Source organism: Ips typographus, linkage group LG8 (genome assembly GCF_016097725.1).
Source record: "Ips typographus isolate SLU linkage group LG8, UJ_Ityp_2.0, whole genome shotgun sequence".
NCBI lineage: Eukaryota > Metazoa > Arthropoda > Insecta > Coleoptera > Curculionidae > Ips > Ips typographus.
Window position 1 is genome coordinate 1,743,196 of NC_138429.1, and position 20,129 is coordinate 1,763,324.

Genomic DNA, 20,129 nt, shown 5'->3' on the forward strand with positions numbered 1-20,129 from the left:
GTATTATTTTGCCTTGAACGTTGGAATTTCCTGACCTATGATAAACCGTTTTGATTCCATCAAATCATCGTTACATATTAAGATTAGTTTCGTTTTAAATTAGCTTAGATTGGATGTACTATGAAGTGCGTCATTATTGTGGTTATTGCCAGTCTCAGCTTTCTAATATGTGCTGGACACAACGCTAGTAAGTGATTAAAATTGAAATTAACTAACTTTTGGTTTGACTGGAACATTTTTAGGCACTCCCTATTTAATTAACACTGAAACTTGTCGAATTCCAAACATTCCAGTGTTTTCTCCCGAACTGAACTTAACGAGACAGTTTTTCGTTTCTTGTACCAGTTACGACCCTCTTCTTAGTTATACAACAGTGAAAAATGATATTGCCTGGTTACATATTAACCGTGAAGCTGTTATTAAGTACTTTGGTAGTTTTTATGGGTTTAAATGTTGTTACAGTTACATATACAGGAGTGGTAGCCCTGATTGGCCTGACGTAGGAGTTGCGTAGGTTGTCATAAGAGGTCGCCTTCGTTTTGACGTCATCAGGTTGACCAACTGTCAAGTTAACGTCATTTTGGTCAAAACGAATGAGGCCTGTATGTAAGACAATTTTACTGAGAATCAAATTTCAGGGCATCGTCTTGTCAACCGATCATTTTTGCTGTACAACTCTATCATGACTTGGTGAGAGTCACGTGTACCCACCAAAATGGTTTGGTATATGATAACATCCATCAAGTGATTAGCCGGTCTGATAGCGTTATGGTTAAAACTGAACAGTTGCTGAAATCTGGGCCTAACAGAAAAATTAGCGTGTTAATGATTGTGATTGATTCAGTGTCGAGATTGAATTTTTATCGAACGATGCCCCACACGAAAGATTGGGTGAAAAATCACGGTTTTTACGAGTTTACTGGTTATAATAAGGTTGCCGATAACACATTTCCTAACGCTATGGCACTTCTGGCAGGATTAACTTTGAACGAAGCAAAGCAGATTTGCAGACCCGAGAAAATTGACGGATTAAACAATTGTCCGTTTATTTGGTGAGATTTGGTGACAACGTTATAAATACGTATTGTTGATGCGGAAATTTACTGTTTAAAGGAACTATTATAGAGACCTTGGATATGTTACTGCGTATGCGGAGGATTGGTCACAAATAGCAACTTTTAACTATATGAAAAAAGGGTTTAGGCAAAATCCTACTGACTATTACTTTAAACCTTACATGGATGCAATCACTTATTTGCCAACCATACACCAGGATACGATGCCGTTTTGTGCTGGTCCAGAATCCCAAGGTGGGAAAATGTCAAATTAGTAATAAACTATCTGAAAAGTAACTGTTTTAGGAGATCGTATTTTAAACTTGGCTCAGGACTTTGCAACAACTTTTAAACACGCACCATCTTTTGGAATATTCTGGATGAACACGTTCAGCCACAATTACATCACAACACCAATGACGATGGATGTAAAAGTGAAACAATTCCTGGAAAACCTCCAGCAAAGCGGTGCTTTGAATGACAGCATGGTAATTTTGTTGAGCGACCACGGGATCAGGTTTGGTGATATTGTCAACACGAGCAGAGGATTTTACGAGTTACGATTACCGATGAACTTTATTTCTCTGCCCGTTTGGTTCCGGCAGGAATACCCGGAAAAATTCAGTAATTTTTTGGAAAATAGCAGGAAACTTACGAGCAATTTTGATTTGCACATGACGCTCCAAGATGTGCTCAGAATGTCTACTGGAATTTATGGTGGGACTGATTTGAAAGCTTGTCCAAGTTGCAAATCATTTTTTGAAAAAACTGAACAAGAAAGAGGATGTCCAGATGCAGGTATACAGGTTGTTTAAGTCCCACCGTGGTCATCTCCGTTATTTTGATTAGATACAAGATTAACTATTGGTTCAATCTAAAAGTATTTTTTTTTTTTACAAAGTGCGCAGAAGTCAATTCGTTAGCTAAATGACAATAGTCCACGTGATATTATTGTGGGACACACCTTGCTTTGACCCTAAATTACTTCCTTATTTGACAAGTTACGTCAAAATGTCATAGAAAGCAAAAGATAGAGCAGATTTCAAGCTTTCTAAAAATGTCCCCCCATGAGTTGATTGATGACACCGTTTGGACGCTAGAGGGCGTCAAAATTCTTTCACCCTAAAATCACATATTTTGGGACACACCTTGCTTTGATCCTAAATTACTCCTTTATTTGAATAATTACGTCAAAATGTCATAGAAAACAAAAGATAGAGCAGATTTCAAGCTTTCTAAAAATGTCCCCCCATGAGCTGATTGATAACACCGTTTGGACGCTAGAAGGCGTCAAAATTCTTTCATCCTAAAATCACATATTTTGGGACACACCTCGCTTTGAACCTAAAGTTACGTCAAAATGTCATAGAAAGCAAAAGATAGAGCAGATTTCAAGCTTTCTAAAAATGTCCCCACATGAGTTGATTGATGACACCGTTTGGACGCTAGAGGGCGTCAAAATTCTTTCACCCTAAAATCACAGATTTTGGGACACACCTCGCTTTGAACCTAAATAACTCCCTTATTTGACAAGTTACGTCAAAATGTCATAGAAAACAAAAGATAGAGCAGATTTCCAGCTTTCTAAAAATGTCCCCCCATGAGTTGATTGATGACACCGTTTGGACGCTAGAGGGCGTCAAAATTCTTTCACCCTAAAATCACAGATTTTGGGACACACCTCGCTTTGAACCTAAATAACTCCCTTATTTGACAAGTTACGTCAAAATGTCATAGAAAACAAAAGATAGAGCAGATTTCCAGCTTTCTAAAAATGTCCCCACATGAGTTGATTGATGACACCGTTTGGACGCTAGAGGGCGTCAAAATTCTTTCACCCTAAAATCACAGATTTTGGGACACACCTCGCTTTGACCCTAAATAACTCCCTTATTTGACAAGTTACGTCAAAATGTCATAGAAAACAAAAGATAGAGCAGATTTCCAGCTTTCTAAAAATGTCCCCACATGAGTTGATTGATGACACCGTTTGGACGCTAGAGGGCGTCAAAATTCTTTCACCCTAAAATCACAGATTTTGGGACACACCTCGCTTTGACCCTAAATAACTCCCTTATTTGACAAGTTACGTCAAAATGTCATAGAAAACAAAAGATAGAGCAGATTTCAAGCTTTCTAAAAATGTCCTCACATGATCTTGCAACTCAATGATCATGTGACAAAGTATCAGATAATGTAAATACATAGAGCGCTTTCTGACTTAATCAATGATGGTAGACAAAATTAAAAAATGTTTCTTACCGTTCAACCGGGTTTCTTATAACTTTTCATCTAACATGTGTACTTTTAGGTATTCCTTCGCAATGGTGCACGTGCAATGCAAATTCAACTGGGACACTTATTTGAACATTAAATTAGTAAGGAAAAATTTAATTTTGGACTAATTGAATTGAAGTTAAAAATCAAAAGGACAGATAGATGGATATTTTATTTCGATTTTGTACTTACAATCTATATAACTTAATTAAAATTGGTATACTTATAAAAAGCTTTAACACATTTTTACAATCCTAAAGCTTAATAACTAAAACTATTAGGTGTATAAATAAATAAAATCTAATATAAGTACAGAATATTGGCTTGAGCTAGTTATTGCAAATTTCACCAAACTTACATACACACATACATTGATTATTTTAGGTTTTGAGGCTTGTTCTTTTTATAACAGTTGTTTTGGGGTTAAATGTTTAAAAACAAAAGTTTTTGGCATGTTGCAAAGATTACGTTGGTATAGATTACGATAACTCTCTTCCTCGTATAACTGGACAGCCTGAAAATTGAAAATCAGTTGGTTATTACCGGGAAATTTGTGTATTTCAAAGGAACTTACGGCACACTGAGCAATGGCTCTCGTCAGTACCATCTCCACAACCATCTCTTCCAGAACATGCTATTGCCGTGGACCTACATCGACCATTACCGCACCTTAATGGACAATAACCCTTCAATCGTCTTCTGGCCCTTCCTCTGCATATATGAGCAGGCTCGTCGCTACCATCACTAAATAACATTATTTGAAAAACATGTTTGCAATTTTTTATTAAAAAAATACCTGCAACTGACGATGGCATTGCAAAACTCGTATTCCGGTAAACATTTCCCGTCTGAGCATTGGAAAGTGTTTGCAGGACATTTGGTTTTTCCGATAACATGGCAGTCACGTTCGTCTTCACCTATTCAATTTTTTTTTTTTAATTTTCACTCAAACCAGTTTTGTATGGTTACCTAAGTGGCAGTCTCGGACTCCGTCGCATCTACTCGCTTTAGAGATGCATTTTCCAGAATCTTTACATTTAAACGACTCGTCAGGACATTCGTTGGGTCTGCACTCTTCGTCCGAACCATCGGAACAATCTTTGCGTCCATCGCAAACGAAGAACCAACTAATACAAATTCCGGTACTGCGACACTGAAAGTTATGAAACTGGTACAATCCAATGATGGTTGATAAAATGGAAAAAAACTCTAAAAACTATACTCGTTGTAGAGGACACAGTTTAGTATACAAAAATGCAAAACACTAAAGAAAACAGGACACCTTTTTTTACAGATAAACATGCAGTTTTTACATCATTCAACTTCCTTGAGTTTTGATTGAAAATTGAACTGACTTCTCTTTGACATCAACACTGGGTTTTGTTAAGTTTTTTTCCCCTCTGAGAATAAAAAACGAAGCAACCTGTTACCTCAGAACCAGAACTGGGTTTTTTGATCAAGGTTTTTTTCCCCTGTGTAGAATTAAAAAACCACCTTAGTACATCTGGGTTCAGCTGTCCCCCCTTGTAGAATGACAGCCAGCAGACTAGTGATCTAGTTAAGGTAGGCTTCCATGTCCTTAGTTTTGTAAGTAATTAACTAACATACTGTACAACTTTCAGCCTCTGAAGATGGGTGTCTGAATACACCCGAAACATGTTAGGCAGATAACAACTTATTAATATACAGGGTGGTCCAGTTTTAAATGTCAATAGTTCATCAATCCATAGCCAATTAAAAAATAAGTTGACATTCATTATGTCATTTTCCTGAAAAGTGCTTCCTAAGGAAAATACAGTTCTTCAAATTTCTGTTTAAAAAATCGTTTTTTTTTGTCATAACTGTCAGACCGTTGGAGCAATATTGATCAAATTTGGAACAAGCTAACCTAACCTAACCTAACCTAACCCAACTTAAAAATTGTCTTGGAAACGGAAAATTCACTTAAGAAGTTTAAAAAACATTATTGTAGCCAGTTTTTATAATTTCCAGACAAACTAAAAGACTAGTTTTGAAAATTGAATTAGAAAAGATAAAAATTTCAGAAGCTTAAAAATTGTGTTTGTAACCAGTTTTCATGCAAATCGAGAGACTTTAATACTAAAAATTGACTTGAAGACATAAAAACTACTTTTTCAAGAATTTGTTACAACAAATTCATACATTTAAACCTTAAAAATTGACTCGAACCCCAAAATGTGACTGAACTAATGAAAAGTGACATCAGAAGCTTAAAATTTGCATTTGAAGTAAGTTTTCATAATTTGAAGACAAATTTCAATATTTTAGTCTTGAAAATAGTCTTAGATGCAGGACATTAGCATTAGATTCATGAAAATTGTCTTGAAAACGAACTTTTCGTGCTTTTTACTTTGCTTTTCATTTTCTTCGAATTCTGGACTATTTTTAGTGCTTCAAAACTGCTTTCAACTTGGAAAATCGAGTTTCAAGACATAGCAAACTTAAAAAATCAATTTTTACATTCTTCATAGATTTAAAATGGCATTCCAAGCTTTGTCACTATTAAATCGACTTCTAGACACCTCAGGGCTAAAAATTCGGGTATTTCTTAATAAACTAGACTGTTTTTAGTGTTTTAAGGCTGTTTTCAGTGCCTCAAATCGAGTTTCAAGACTATCTTTACAAAGTTTTTGACTTATCAGGCCTAAAAGCCAGTTTGTCCACTGACCATAATCTTGAAAATGTTATTTCAAGCTTCTTCACTATTAAATTGACTTCTACACTCATAGGTGCAATAAATTGTAACATCTCTAAGAAATTCAGACTGTTTTTAGTGCTTTTTAAGACTGAAAAATCGAGTTTAAGACTATTTCCAAAAGTCAAGTTTCTTCAGTAATAAAAGTAAAAAATGTTAATACCAAATGCTACAATAATAGTCTTGAGAACTAATTTTTAGAAATAAAATAGTACGAAAATTTAATTTACTTTTAGACTTGTTGTCCAGTCCAGAAAATTGAGTTGTACACCAATTAAAGTCTTGAAAAGATACTTTTGGACTCTCTTTAGTCCTAGTAAGGTCCGTTCTAGCATTAAAAGTCAACTTTTATACTATTTTTAGTAGTAAAAAATGAGTTTCATGCACAATACAATCTTTGTCTTGATTTCCGGACTTTTTTTAGTTCTTGAATGCCAGTTTCAGACACTCAACCAGGATGGCAGTCTGAGAAAGCGAATCATAAGACCATTTTTAGTAGTAAAAAAGTTTTTAGAAAATTCAGTACAAATTTGGACTTTCACAAGTCTTGGATGTTCAGTTTTAAACTATAAAACGATTTTTTAAATGGAAATTTGGAGGACTGTATCTTCCTTAGGAAACGTTTTTCAGAAAAATGACACAATGCAAGTCAACTTATTTTTTGAGGATGTGGAGATCGACTCTGAGTTTTGCTTTCACTTATACTCACTACCCCACTGTGTGCATATGGACTACTACTTTTCGGCTAAAGAAAACGTTTGATTTTATTTTCTAATACTAACCACGCCAAGTCATATTTTTGCTTAAAGTAGGATATTACCTGAAAAGTTCCTGGCAAACACCCTTTATTTCTGGCCGAGCAAGCGTCAGTTTCATTTCCTCGCACTATACAATTGCAAACTCCTTCCACACACTTGGAATACGGGTCCGCAGCCCTACATTGCAAATCAGTTACGCATGGCAAGCCTAAACTTATTGCCTCGTTGGAAGTTTCCACCCGTGTACGGATTGGCATTTTGGTGCTCTGAGACTTCTCTACATAAACAATATGATTAGTGTGTTGTTTAGTATAATATTTAGGTACAAAATACCTGTAGTTGTTTGTAGAGTTGTTGACGGTGTAATGGTGGTTGTGGAAGGCACTGTAGGAGCAGAAAAAGGTTCTAATGTTGTAGTTTGAGATGGTAATGTAGTCCCAATCGACAAAAGCGTTGTGGAGGTGGTGGTCGAAGTCTGCAATCAACCAACTCAACTAAAAATCACTACTAAAACAAACATACAACTACATACAGTGGTTGTTCTGGATGCATTGGTTCTTCTAGTAGATGTTTCTTTTCTAAAAGGATTTTTCCGTCTATGTGGTCCTCCAGGTCGTCTTTTGTAACTAGGTTTAGTGTCGGTAGCTTGAATCAGGTTGGTTTCAACCTCTTTTCGTACTGTAGTCACTTCTGGCTTGGGAGGTAATAAGGTGGTGGGCTTGTTTTGGAAAGCGGATCGAACACACGAGTCTCCCAGCTAAAGCAAAGAAAAACTGTAGATGCTACAGCCTCACGATGCCCAAATATGTGCTACCTGTTTAAACGGGGCATTACACTGGCATCTTCCGAATAAATTTGGAATAAGAAAGTCGCAATGACTGTCTGCAGTCCAAAGTTGACAGTGGGCATTACTGTAACACACATTACCTGGTCTGGCAGCTGAAAATTTCATTACTTTTTACTATAATTATTTTGCCAACAAAGTATATAGAAAACCCCCAGTGAATTTTGCATTAGCAAACGAACAAATGTATCGTTTTATATGCGTACTCATGCCCCGACAGGTGCGTTTCCGTTCATCATTCCTGAAGGAAGTCACGTGAATAACGCAACGCAGACACTTATATTGATATATTCCCGAAATGACGCCCCTCGAGATCTCGTTACCGAGGCAGCAATACATCTTCAGAGTTACAAGGGGAGGAATTCCATTCCATAATTGATAAAGTGATTATTTTGTTTCTTGTTAATAGTCGAATCATTTGGTATAACTTACGTCCAAGACAGGTGTGTTTCCTAAATTGCAGGAATCCATCAACACAGCGGCACACGCCATCCAAACAACTGCTGTTGGCCACCTTCAGCGAACATTGTTCAGGTACTTGACACTCGTAGCCCAGCAGAGTCGCTACGAGGTAATAGACCTTTGTTAATTTATTTAAATGTTATGCAGACAAACAGTTTTATGATGATCAGTTGAATGGAAAAATTGTTTTTGGTCTGAAAGTGTGACAATTTAAATCTGGGTGCGTAGCTCGTTTAATGCATAATTTAAGAACGTTTCAGGCCAATATTATACTGTCAAAGGCAGAAAATTGCCTTATTCATCTGCCTGAGAAAATACAAAATTTGCCCATGGGGCTTACCTAAATGGAAAAGTGTAACAAGTGTAAAATTGCAAGGACAAATTTGAATTCCGTCAGGTATAACTGAATAAATCATGCGAAACGGTGTTAATGTTAATATCGCTTTGCATAAACTCAAATTTGTATCGTTTTGTTCTACTGCTCAGAAAGATATACTCCCAAGGCGATGAAGGTTTAGACCGACGTTAGAGCAATAATAGGTAGCTTAGCTATTGGCCATTACCCTTAAAGTGTCAATGTCACGTGAGCATTCAACCAATAAAAGCCAAGAATTTCCTTCGAACAGACCTAATGGCGGACTTTTATTAATTTTGGAAATTACTTTGTATTTTTTTACTAATTTATTTGATAAAATAACTGAAAACTACTTTTCCTTCTTTACAACGTGATCAAATTTCAATTCCGGACGTTTCGGTTTTTAGTTACTATCAACAACTTTGATTTTTCTTATGGGTGCCATAACAGATTTTTACATTTTTGAAATGAGCTATTTTTTCTGATTACTTCTCATGGTTCAAATTGGCAGTTTATTGAAAATAACGAAAATTATGTTTTAATTAAGGGTCTCTTGAAAATAACAGCTCAACAATTCTCTGTTAAAGTCACTGCCTCACGTGACATTATTGACATTTTCAAACGAATGAGCATGTGACCCTGTTGACTGACATCACGAAATTCCCTCTGACTTTCTAATCAATCATCATCTGACAGTTTATCACATGATCATTATTTTGCAAATGGCAGTAATATCACGTGGGTAGTGTCATTTGACCGATTTTTTGGCAAAAAATAACTTACACGGTAAACATGACGTCTGGTTTACTCTAGCGTAAAACGGTTGACAGGTACACCGTCCTTTCTGACATATGGAGCCGATGATGTGTTCTCGACATTCCCAATCGCCGTTGCACTCAGTGCCCAGCATGTAACTGATTGCATTGTCCGTAAATATCTGTAAAAACATTCAAGATTACACTGGATAAATTAATTACAAAGCGGCGCAATATATTTTCCTTAAAGACGAATTGTTTCTTAAATGAGACCCTCATCAAAAACTTGGATGGGGGAGTGTAGTGTACATTTAAATTGAAACGTAATGACGCGAACGAGAAAGAAAACCCTCTAAATTGTGTTAATTAAATTTTATTCACGACAAGGGCTGTGTTACTCTAGATAAGACGGACTCGGAACCTCAAAACGTTGCCTCTAGAATAATAATTCACATTCCTATTGTTAGCTGAACCTGCTCACGGAATAGCTTTTTATCTGAAAAGTGATTAAAGGGCACTTAAAATGAACTAGTGGTTTACAATCGTCTATGAAGCGTTAAAAGAGCTATTTTTATATCTGTACGGTAAGTAACCAGAAAATTTAATTAATTACCCATCTAATAACGACAGCAAAGCGTTTTGGTTTTGGTTGGTTAACATTCTCCATTTTAGATCTGAAAGACAGCGCCATCTGAGAGCTACAAACAAATATTCTACTGTATGCTCGTAGTTGGCTGTGGTGATGAACGTAGGGCCGTTGATAAGTTCGTATATGGTTTGAAATGACAGCTGTCATATAATAATTGTTTGCAACGTTATCTAAGACATACGTTTTTTGTGACAATTGCCATCCATAGGCGACGTGACCATAACAATTATCAAACACCCGTTAGATCCTCATTTGCTAAACTGATTTTATAAAAGCAATTATTTTACTCTAAACCTAACTACACCTTGTATATGTTCTATGCCAAAACTTGATTCTCTTCTATATGAAGTTTCAATTTAACGCTCGAACAAACTTTGACCAAAGCCGTCATTCTGCAGTTGAAATGGTTGTGGTAAAAGCTGTCTCGGGAAAACAGTTTTGATGTACCCTTTATTTGATTTCTCTGCAGGTTTCGTAGTGAAAAAAAAAACAACTTCAGGCGTTATTAATTATAATGCTTTCTGGTTGTGGTAAGACTGGTAATAATGCAGTTTTCAGGACGCTAATTAGACTTCCGACAAATTAAACGCTATCCGGGGCGTAAAAAAGGTAATTATTACTGCTCGTAGTGTGCTGTAAAACTAAACTTCCCGGACATTCTGCAAGAGTCGGGTACCAATGCTGAATAAATCTCGACTGTCCGCTTCGTTATTTTGAATTTATAATGATCGTCCACCGGATTTAGTGCTCTCTATTGTCTCCATCCCGTATATTAACGGCGGTTAACTGTCGTTTAACTGTTATATCGGTAAAGAATAAGGAAATGCCAAAAGTATTTTAATTAACGGGGACAAATTGCAATAACGTACGGGTAAATGTAAAGCTCGTCCAAACATTAGTTTTATCAACCTAATTAAAAAAAAAGTTAATGCCGGAACAATTTAACAAAATCAAGTAGTAGGAACAGATGCTGACAATTACAAGACAAATGATGGTTGCACGTCATCATCAAGCGTATTATTTATCTTGACATATGACAAGGCTTGCGATGACGTAACCGCAATTTACACTGACTTGTTCTTTATATTTAGGACAAAAATTAAACAATGTTATACAATTTGAATTTTTTGCTGTAAAGACAAGAGAACAGTTTGGTTTCAATGGTACACCTATAAAATGGCCACGATATAGGAAATGCACGCTTAACTTACTACATGTATGTAAATAGCTTCTTTGAAACAGAACACGATGATGGTACGGTGCCCCTTTGATGATTACACGCACATTACGCAAGAGTACCGGTTTGGGGGCACAAGATCTGGTGCGTGCCCGCAAGGATTATGATTTACGCGAAATCGTAAATCTTGAAAATATAATTTATCATTATTATTATTGTAAGAGAAAAATTGCTTAAGCTTTGATACGGGTAAGGAAATTTTAAAATAATACAAACCGAGACAGAGAACCATTTGAAAAACCGTGTAACGGACAGAGAAACGTAGATACTCTGGACAAAAACAGAAAACGAAAAAAATATCAAGTGGGCCATATTTTCAGCGCGCTGTTGCCAAACGCCAAGTATCCAATACTGTCCACAAAATTTAGTTGTTGGATTATTCCTAATTTATTTCCATTCATTTGTGTCTATTTGTTTAACGATTTGAATAAAATTACTTATTTTTTAATTAGCAGTCGAATTGCCTTACAAGACCTCCCTATTGTAATAATATTTCGTCTGACATCTGCGATTAAAACCTAACCTCAAATCTCAAATTCAAATTTCAAAGTAAACATAAACAATTACAGTTACAGGCATATTAATACAAAAATATCCTTCTACGTTGTAAGATTTTGACAAAACAACCACACAAGCATTGTTATTCAAACATTAAACTAAGTACCAACCTTATTATCATCAGTGCAGTCCTGTATTGGTTTGTTAAATCTCACTTTGGTTCCTGGACACAATAATACGTTATGGTGTTGTTTGCCTTTAAAAGGATATTACTTTTGGCCTTTCCATACAGTTTAACTGCATCTCTGTGAATGTGATGTGAGCTCTCTACATGTCAGGTTGGGCACTATTATGGCGTAAAAAGGGTCATTTTTTGTTGTTTTGCCAAAATCTTACAATATAGAGGTATAATACTTGCTTATTATTATGATTATCACTGTTACTGCTCTGTGTTATTGTTTTTCTAACAATTAGTAGGACTAAACATGGACTAAACAAGCGGATTAATTTTGAGGTTAGGTTAGTTTGTAATTGTATTTGACAGTTGACGTTTGCCACAACGTTGCAAGGTAATAGCAGTTTGTGAGTTCGGTAAACGAAAAACAATTATTATTATTCAAGTTTTAAAACAAATTACACAGAACCCGAACTAAATATGTTATAAAAGTAAATGGAAATATTTAGGAACGTTCTAATAACAAAGTTATCTAAATAATTATAATCCCAGTCGGTACATTCAGTCAGTTTGACAACACCGATGCAAAATCACGGCCGACTTAAAATTTTTGGAGGCGTTCTGTCTTTGTCACGCGCATGCAATCATCTATGTGTCTCTGTCCGTTACACGGTTTTACTATGGTCGGTCAGAGATGTCACTTATGAAGTTTGCTGCCATCCTATTGCTAACTCATTAAATTCTAATGTAATATTTCTAATTAATAATTCTAATTAAATTCTAATAAACTAAAGCTCCATGGAGCGAGCAGAGCGTTTTTGACGTCACAATGACGTAATTTGACAATTGGTCAAATTATGGTTTTCTCAAATAACGTCATCGTGACGTCAAAAAAGCTCTGCTCGCTCCATGGAGCGCGAAAACGAATGCGGCCATTGGTTGAATGCTCACGTGACGTTTTCTGACTTGTGGCCAATGGATGTATCTATTTCTCTGATTACTACTCAGAGATTCTCTATGCGAACAGACCTCATGTTGTTTGGACTGTTTTGCCAAATTTACCATCATTGGCAGCTGTCGCCTAAACTGGCCAAACAAAACAGGTATAAAGAAAAAACCGTTTTTATACAGAAAACACCTGGCATTTTAAGGACGTGGGCAGGTAATAATTCTTAAAGCCTGCAAAATGTCTTTTATAAGTGTACTACAATAAATCAACCGAAAGTTGTACCCCTGCACATACATTATAATACAAAATGGTGCCAAATTTTTTTTTTAAATTTAATTACAAATTTGCAGAAATTAAAATTGTTAGCGTCATTTATGGGTTTAATCAATTACGTCATTTACAACATCTCGGAAAAACGTTGACTTGAAAAACTTGTTTGGACCAGTCCTAAAATAACCAGATTGATGATAATCGTTTAGGTTCATTTACCTAATTTTACGACGCTAAGTGATAGTTAAAATAAAGTTTTTTCGGGGAATTCCTTGACTATTGGATAATCAAGTCTGTGAACCCGCATATTATTACTAAAAAGCAGTGATATCGATTTAAATGCCTGATAAAGCCCTTAATTAATATTAAGGTAAAAATACATCTAGAGTGTTTCTTTACACTATTTAAATATTCTTACAATTAGCATTATCAACTTCAAAAAAAAAATCTTAATTTATCATTGTATACTGTTAATCCAGCCGGTTCTACTAGAATTTCAATAATGTGACCGTTTATTATTTACTGTTCGCTTGGTATACTAAATAACTTGTGTGTTAGTGGGAAGTACTTGAAACATTTAACCTAAATAAGAAGAATAATCCTCAAATATTAGCCAATAAACAAGGTTCTACAATCTGTAGTAAAATACAATCCTCAGCTGGTGTAACTAGCACTTTTCAATGGAAATAGCGTATCATTAATTTTCACTTTTGCGGTTAACTTTATCTGGTTCTTCTTTACGTAAAAAAAACCGAAGACTGGCCTAAAGAGAAGATTTTTTTCGGCATCAATTTTACCATGAAATTTGGTACATCATCGCGTGATTAGGTAAATAACTTTTACCCAAAACCTGTATTTTTTATTTTGTACGTATTCTTCTAGATTTGATTTGATAATCGTTTTCAGTTTTGTCAGCAGTACAAAAGTCACCATATACAGAGTGGATTATCGTGAAAAATTTTGAAAAGTTCTTCCATACCGGAAGCACAGAGATGCTAACTCGGTTATTTTAATTAAAACACCCTGTATATTGTTTCTTTTTTGGACTCTAACCAGGGTGCGTGTTCTTGAAACGAGGGAAAGGAATAAAGCGACCTATAGAATGTGACAGAAGAAGTTGACAATGGCGGGTTCCTGTCACATTCTATCAACAATTCTCTTGAGAACTCCGGTCCCTGCTTTCAAGAATTAGGCCCCAGAGATGTAAAAGCGGTAATTTTCGAGTCGGAAAATTTCAATTTTTGGAAATTTACCGGAAAATTACTTCATGCTTACACTTCAAGTACATTAAGCTTTATTTGAATTGATATTGGATTATTGTACAATTATTATAATTGGAAAACGAATTATTTTTGAATTGTCAGATTTTTTCCGGAAAATTACCGGAAACTTTCTGAAAAATGTTGTATACCTAACCTCAACACTTTTAGAAATAATATGAATTTTATAAATTTATCCCTTCTGCACAACACATTCCCGGTATAAAAACTTCAATCTTTCGGTAGCGTGACATTTCTACTATATATGGTATACAGGGTGATTAAAAGACAATTTCAAGGGCTACAAATTGGTATATTGCACCACCCTGTCACTGTCAAAATAACAGAGTTATGGGCTGTCACAGTAAAAACTGTCAAAATCAAACAACTCAGTTTTAACAGTAAATAACTCACTTATTCGACGTTTTAGGTAAAAACGCTATTCAGGGAGGTCAAAAGAGAATTTCAAAGGCTACAAATTGGTATATTGTACCACCCTATAATTGTCAAAATAACCGAGTTCTTGACAATACAATGGAGTAGTTTACAGGGTGATTCAATGAATTTTCAACATCCTCCCATTTTATAAAAAAATACTAAATATGAATGTTGTTTGCATATACTTTATTCCTAGATAATCCATCAATATACAGGGTGTCCCAAATTTGAGCAACAAACCAAACTTTTTGGAATCTACGTCAAATTCTAGGCCTACTTGATGTAAAATGTTTGTATCGATATTCAATTGTTTTTGCTCTAGCAGCCAGCCTCCTCGAAAGCAGAAATTCCCAATTTGTGAGAAATTTTGGTGCACTTTCCAGAAAATCGTCCATGACTCGCTTATTTGAAACATCCCGTATAAAACCACGTCATAACAAAAGAAAGCTAATGAACGGGGCTATCACGTGACGTTGAGCGGGCACGACTATATTGTCCCCTTTAACCGCTAGAGCGCGTTAAAGTTGACTCTCGTTTTTTGCAGTTTTTGCTCAATATCTAGGGACTTTCCAGGTTTACGACCGCCATACTGAACGATTTTTGTCTCCCACTTTGATAGCTTATGCCTGCTATTGGGTATTCCAGTTAATTATGGTCCTTTTCATTTATCAAACCTCATATTTTCTCAATTAAGAACAGTTTTCTGAAATCCACTTTTTCACTTGAAATACCACAGTTATTTGCTTTTTGCCAGCTTAAGAGCACTTAAAATTAAGCAAAAAAACGTCCAGACATTTCAATTATTCAAATACCGCGTTATGGCGTTTAATTCGCTTTAAGAAATTCCTCCGATCGACCGATAAAACTTCATCAATCTCACTTTAATTACATGTTTACAGTTCATTAAAAAGCCACTGTACCGCTGTTTTTCTCCAACTTAATCACCCGAGGTGTTGCGTATACACCGTGATATTATACTTCTTTAGAAATTACAGGAATTAGTACATCCTGTATATTTATACGTTATCCCAGTTTTCTTTGCTTTTACTTTTATTAGTGCATGGGAAAGCTGTCAGGTTGAACGCGGCCATATTTATTTAAAGAAAAAGTTGCTACAGTTTCAAAATTTAGGCTAATTTGTGTGGTTTTAAGTGAAAATGTACGATTAAATGCCAATTACCGTTTAAAATTTCATTTTCTAAGAGAGAAGATTAAATTTGGTCGGTTTGTAGCTAAAACTAACCTGGAAACTTGCAGCATTCCATTTAGAATCAAGTGTATATGAATGCCAATATCTCAATACCAGTTATGGGAGTAGGCCCCATTCTAATGAATATACATTTTGATAGTTATTTAAGCTGTCCTGAAAATGGATAAGAAACAGTAATAATCAGGTACTAATTTATTACTATCTTTTACAGTACTACTACTTCTGTGAGAAAATTATTTAAATTTAGTTGATTAACGAGTTTGTAAAGGTTGCAAACAAAAGAGTAAGTTCCTGGGTTTGTCCTCCAGATCTGGCAGTTATCGCGTGACCGTGTGAATCCTACACAATGGAATGTCACGTGACAAGTGTCAAATTTAGATCTGCTTGGTCTAGGGAGGAATAGCCGCGAGCATAACTACCATAAGTAGTATTTACTGAAGATTCAGCTGACAAATATCGATTTAGTTGAAATTGTCCACATCACCGTCGTCTGGGGTTTGGGCAAATGGAATTATTCATTAATGTGTAACAGTTGGCGAGTCCTTTTATCCCCCACTGGCCATTCGGCCTGTCAAGCTGCGTGATATATGGCAAATTTGCTCGGTAAGGCCACAATTGCTAATTAAAAATTTAGCAGTGTTAATTAATTTCTAGTCGCGGAATATGGAGATGATAATTGTGACACGCAAATTTAAAATTCCATGTTTTTTGAGTAAATAACTCATTAGGAAAAATCACAGTTAGTGCCACAAAAATTACAGTTTTTTTTGCTCTTGCAAACGAACTAAACAGAAGTAAGTGTCGGTCAAGATGTCATGGTCGCAAAAAGTATGTGAAGATTCGTGGGCATATAATCCGCTATTTTAAACGGCTTGTTCACCTAAAAAGGCGCTAGTTCAATCATGTGCCCAGTTGTCTGGTCTATATGTGGCGGATAGTGGTATTTTCTTCCTTTGCTTCGCATATATCAAGCGGAATCTTATAGCTACAGATAAATGCAGCCTTACTACAGTTGTTAATTGGATTGTCAGATGTGTTTCCCACGTTTTATGGACAAGTATTTCCTAGTAAATCTCATATAAATTTAGCTTGATCGATTGTCTATTCGCATATTGGAATTTAATGTACCAAAAATTGATTACAGGCGGCCGGCGGATTAAGTGGGGGAGCGGAGATAAATTAAGAGCTGCAGTCTCTGTGTAATTGCAGACCGATCTCGTTTGATGATCATGACACACACCGTATATACTATTAATCTGAATTAGTCCTAGTCGGCTCAGTTACCGTTCAGCTGGAATAGCCTCTTCGCGTTCCTAACTAGAGCCACTAATCAGATATTATCCACTGAAAAGAAAAATTAATTTTTATACTTTGATGGAATTTTCTGTCGGGATTGTTCCCTATCAACGAATGATCATCTGTAATGATTGTTAGTTAGTTGTTAATTAGCGTGAGAGGTCCAATAGAACCATAAATTTCTTCAGTGTAAACATTAACAGCTTAAATTTGGCATTTAACTCGTGTCCTCTCTATGTAGGAGTAGTAATTTTAATTCACTGTTCCACTTACCACTTGCATATATGTCAACGACTAAACGCGCTGATTGGCCGGTTTAAATCGTGCCTCTTTTGTTTTAATTAATACCCAATCCAATAACAGTAGAAATTTGATATTTTTTTTTGTCAACAAGTAGGCTGTGATCGTTTTTCTTCCAAAATGTCTGCCAATGTGCCCACACAAATTAGTAATTAATAAAAAAATCTATTATTTAGTAAAATAATAGTGGCTAATCAGTGAGTTTTGGTAATTTGGTAGCTCTATCACAGAGGTTTTAGAGGTAAGTAATGGCGGATTTATAATTTGAGAGTGCAAATTGTGCCCAAATTAGCCTGAAACCTTTATTAAAATCACCTTATAGCGTAACGGTTAATCAAGTGCTAGAATTAGTGCAATTATGATAATTACATCGTTACAACCATCCAACAAGCTCCAAGAGACGTATTATGTTGGAGCTTTTTGCCCACATAACGTAATTAATGTGTAGGTTTGTAATCGATCGACTTGAACCGAGAGTAATTTCAATAAACAAGCAACTAGTAACGTCAAAATTGGCGTAAACGACGAGAAAAATCCAAGCTGCTGCTTTTTCCACAAACGTCTTAAAATGTCGTTGTGTGAGTATTAATTTTAATGGTAAAGTAGGCTGTGCATCCACATCGGTGCAGTGTCACTTTGATTTTTCATCAAGCGTGCAGGGCGAATTTGACGTCACCATAACGTAATTTGACAGTTGGAGTCAAATTTGCTGTCTTTAAACTGTCACACATGCACCGCCTACTTAGGTGCTATTAAGAAATTCGTTTATGTGTAATTCAAAAAGTATGAATTTTTGATATAAGTAGGTACTAATTTACCATAATTTTGAACTTATTCCTAAAAATTAAAACTATTATATAAATATAGGCTTTCTACCCTTTTTAGAACTGACTTTTTTGATCACTCCTTATAATCTTTAAGTATTTTTTTTGTGTGCGTACTATTAAAATTGTAACACGACCAATAACAAAAGTCAAGAAAAAAACTGATGTGTGTAAATTAAAATTGTTTTTGGGGACATAATAACAAGTTTTACTTAAAATAGTAAAGTATTCGTGAAATATATCTAAAATTTGCCGTAGAATCCGAAAATACAAAAATACAAAATCAGTAGAACGTGTGTGGTTTATTCTAAAGCAGGTTCAAACAGAGAGACACCAAAATTAAATCACTTACCAATAATTGCAAACAGATCGCAAACAACACAATTTCAGTCCTCATTTTGTAAAGTCACGATCCGATAAACACACATAAGACAAAAGTATCGATAAAAAAATTCGTAAATGTGCAAAATCGCGCCTCGTTTCGATCCCGTAAAGTTGCGGAAACGCATCTGCCGGTATCAAAGTTGTTGCGTTCCGGCTGGCCAAAAGCGCGCACGATGAATGAATCTGCCTAAAGAAAATGTTGGTGGCAGAAGCAGACGATACAGAAGGACCCCTCTTTGATCGAGGAAAATCTGCACCAACTCCTTAGAGCGCAAGGGCCTTAAATTTCACTCTCAAAATTACTTCAGAAAGGTGTTTTTACAGCTTATAGACAATTTGTCTGGAATGACACAGTTTGGTCACGTGACACCTTATGACCAACTGTCATAGCAAAAATATGTGTTCAACTCATTCAATGCACGTACTTGATTCCCAAAGCCCACCTATTTGGGTGTAAAAGAAAAAAAAAACGGTAAAAAAATTCTTGTATGGTAATACAAGGTGCGATTATTATGTTGGTTAAATGTGTGATAGTTCCGTTATTGCGTTTGGTATTCCAAAAGAGCTTTCGGCTAAATTGACGCCCCGAAGCTGGACGAAATTAGCTTCAACCGTGGTTTATGCAGTTTTAACGTTTTACTATATCCTTGAGCTGATCGAATCTATGATTTGTTGTTGCTTGGGAATCAATTTTCAACACTTTGCAGCATTATCTTGGCTGGAAAAAGTCAGGAAGTTAATCAGTAACGAGATTTTTTACGCTTTTTCCTCGATATTCGATTTAATATCCCCCTCGCCTGGTGGAGACATCAAGATGACGCTGTAAACGCACTCTATTATCGTCCGGGATACTCCTGATTTGTGTAAAGGGAGAAGCTGCGACACGCGTTTCCCTTAGGGACGACGAAGGGTTGTTTAAAACGTTTCAAACTAGAAAAAAATAGGTAAGCCTGGGCAATATTTTGTTTCGTGACAGATTGAGTTTGTGCCAAAAGGGCAGAAAAATGTACGCAGTATATTACATTCGTCTGGACTACTGATTTGTGTGGATAAAGGGGGGAACAACCAAAGCGAAACGCTTTTAGATTTTATTGTAATTCCATTTTTATGGCTTTTATCCGGCTTTGTGGGCTTACATGAGGGAAACAAATTTAGTTAGGAGGAGGACCAGAGGCTTGTTCACTGCATAATTCCATTATACGAGTGAGAATAAATTACTATGTAATATGTTTCTATTCATCTGAAAATCAGCACATTTGCACGAAATTAGAGGATTGTTGCACTTAATCCTTATAAATCAACTATGATATAGTTTAGAATGGTGGTTCGAACTAATATAGATATTTAACGTTGTGAAGACGAAACTTCTCCAGTACGTGTCACCCATCGAGAATCAATTTATGCGAATATCGATCTGT

The 20,129-nt window shown here is 35.7% G+C and overlaps 2 protein-coding genes across 3 annotated transcripts; one reads left to right on the forward strand and one right to left on the reverse strand.

Moving 5' to 3' along the window:
- The first annotated feature begins 41 nt into the window (after positions 1-41).
- On the forward strand, positions 42-3,649 carry LOC145732492 (uncharacterized). Its single transcript, XM_081984795.1, has 6 exons — positions 42-187; positions 243-510; positions 639-1,052; positions 1,114-1,310; positions 1,362-1,853; positions 3,367-3,649. The coding sequence occupies exons 1-6, from the start codon at positions 121-123 to the stop codon at positions 3,420-3,422; spliced, it is 1,494 nt and encodes a 497-aa protein (XP_081840921.1). The 5' UTR covers positions 42-120; the 3' UTR covers positions 3,423-3,649.
- Positions 3,486-18,891, reverse strand: LOC145732491 (uncharacterized). 2 transcript variants are annotated; one of them, XM_081984793.1, is made up of 11 exons: positions 18,680-18,891; positions 9,251-9,404; positions 8,083-8,214; positions 7,621-7,745; positions 7,339-7,563; positions 7,140-7,281; positions 6,869-7,083; positions 4,302-4,485; positions 4,129-4,249; positions 3,907-4,076; positions 3,486-3,846 (listed from the first exon to the last, which is right to left on the reverse strand). In XM_081984793.1, exons 1-11 carry the CDS (start codon positions 18,722-18,724, stop codon positions 3,812-3,814), a joined length of 1,548 nt encoding a protein of 515 aa, XP_081840919.1. In that variant the 5' UTR covers positions 18,725-18,891; the 3' UTR covers positions 3,486-3,811. The 2 variants fall into 2 exon arrangements, with proteins under 2 accessions (XP_081840919.1, XP_081840920.1); XM_081984794.1 differs by lacking the exon at positions 18,680-18,891 and adding an exon at positions 11,777-12,114.
- Between the last annotated feature and the right edge of the window lie 1,238 nt (positions 18,892-20,129).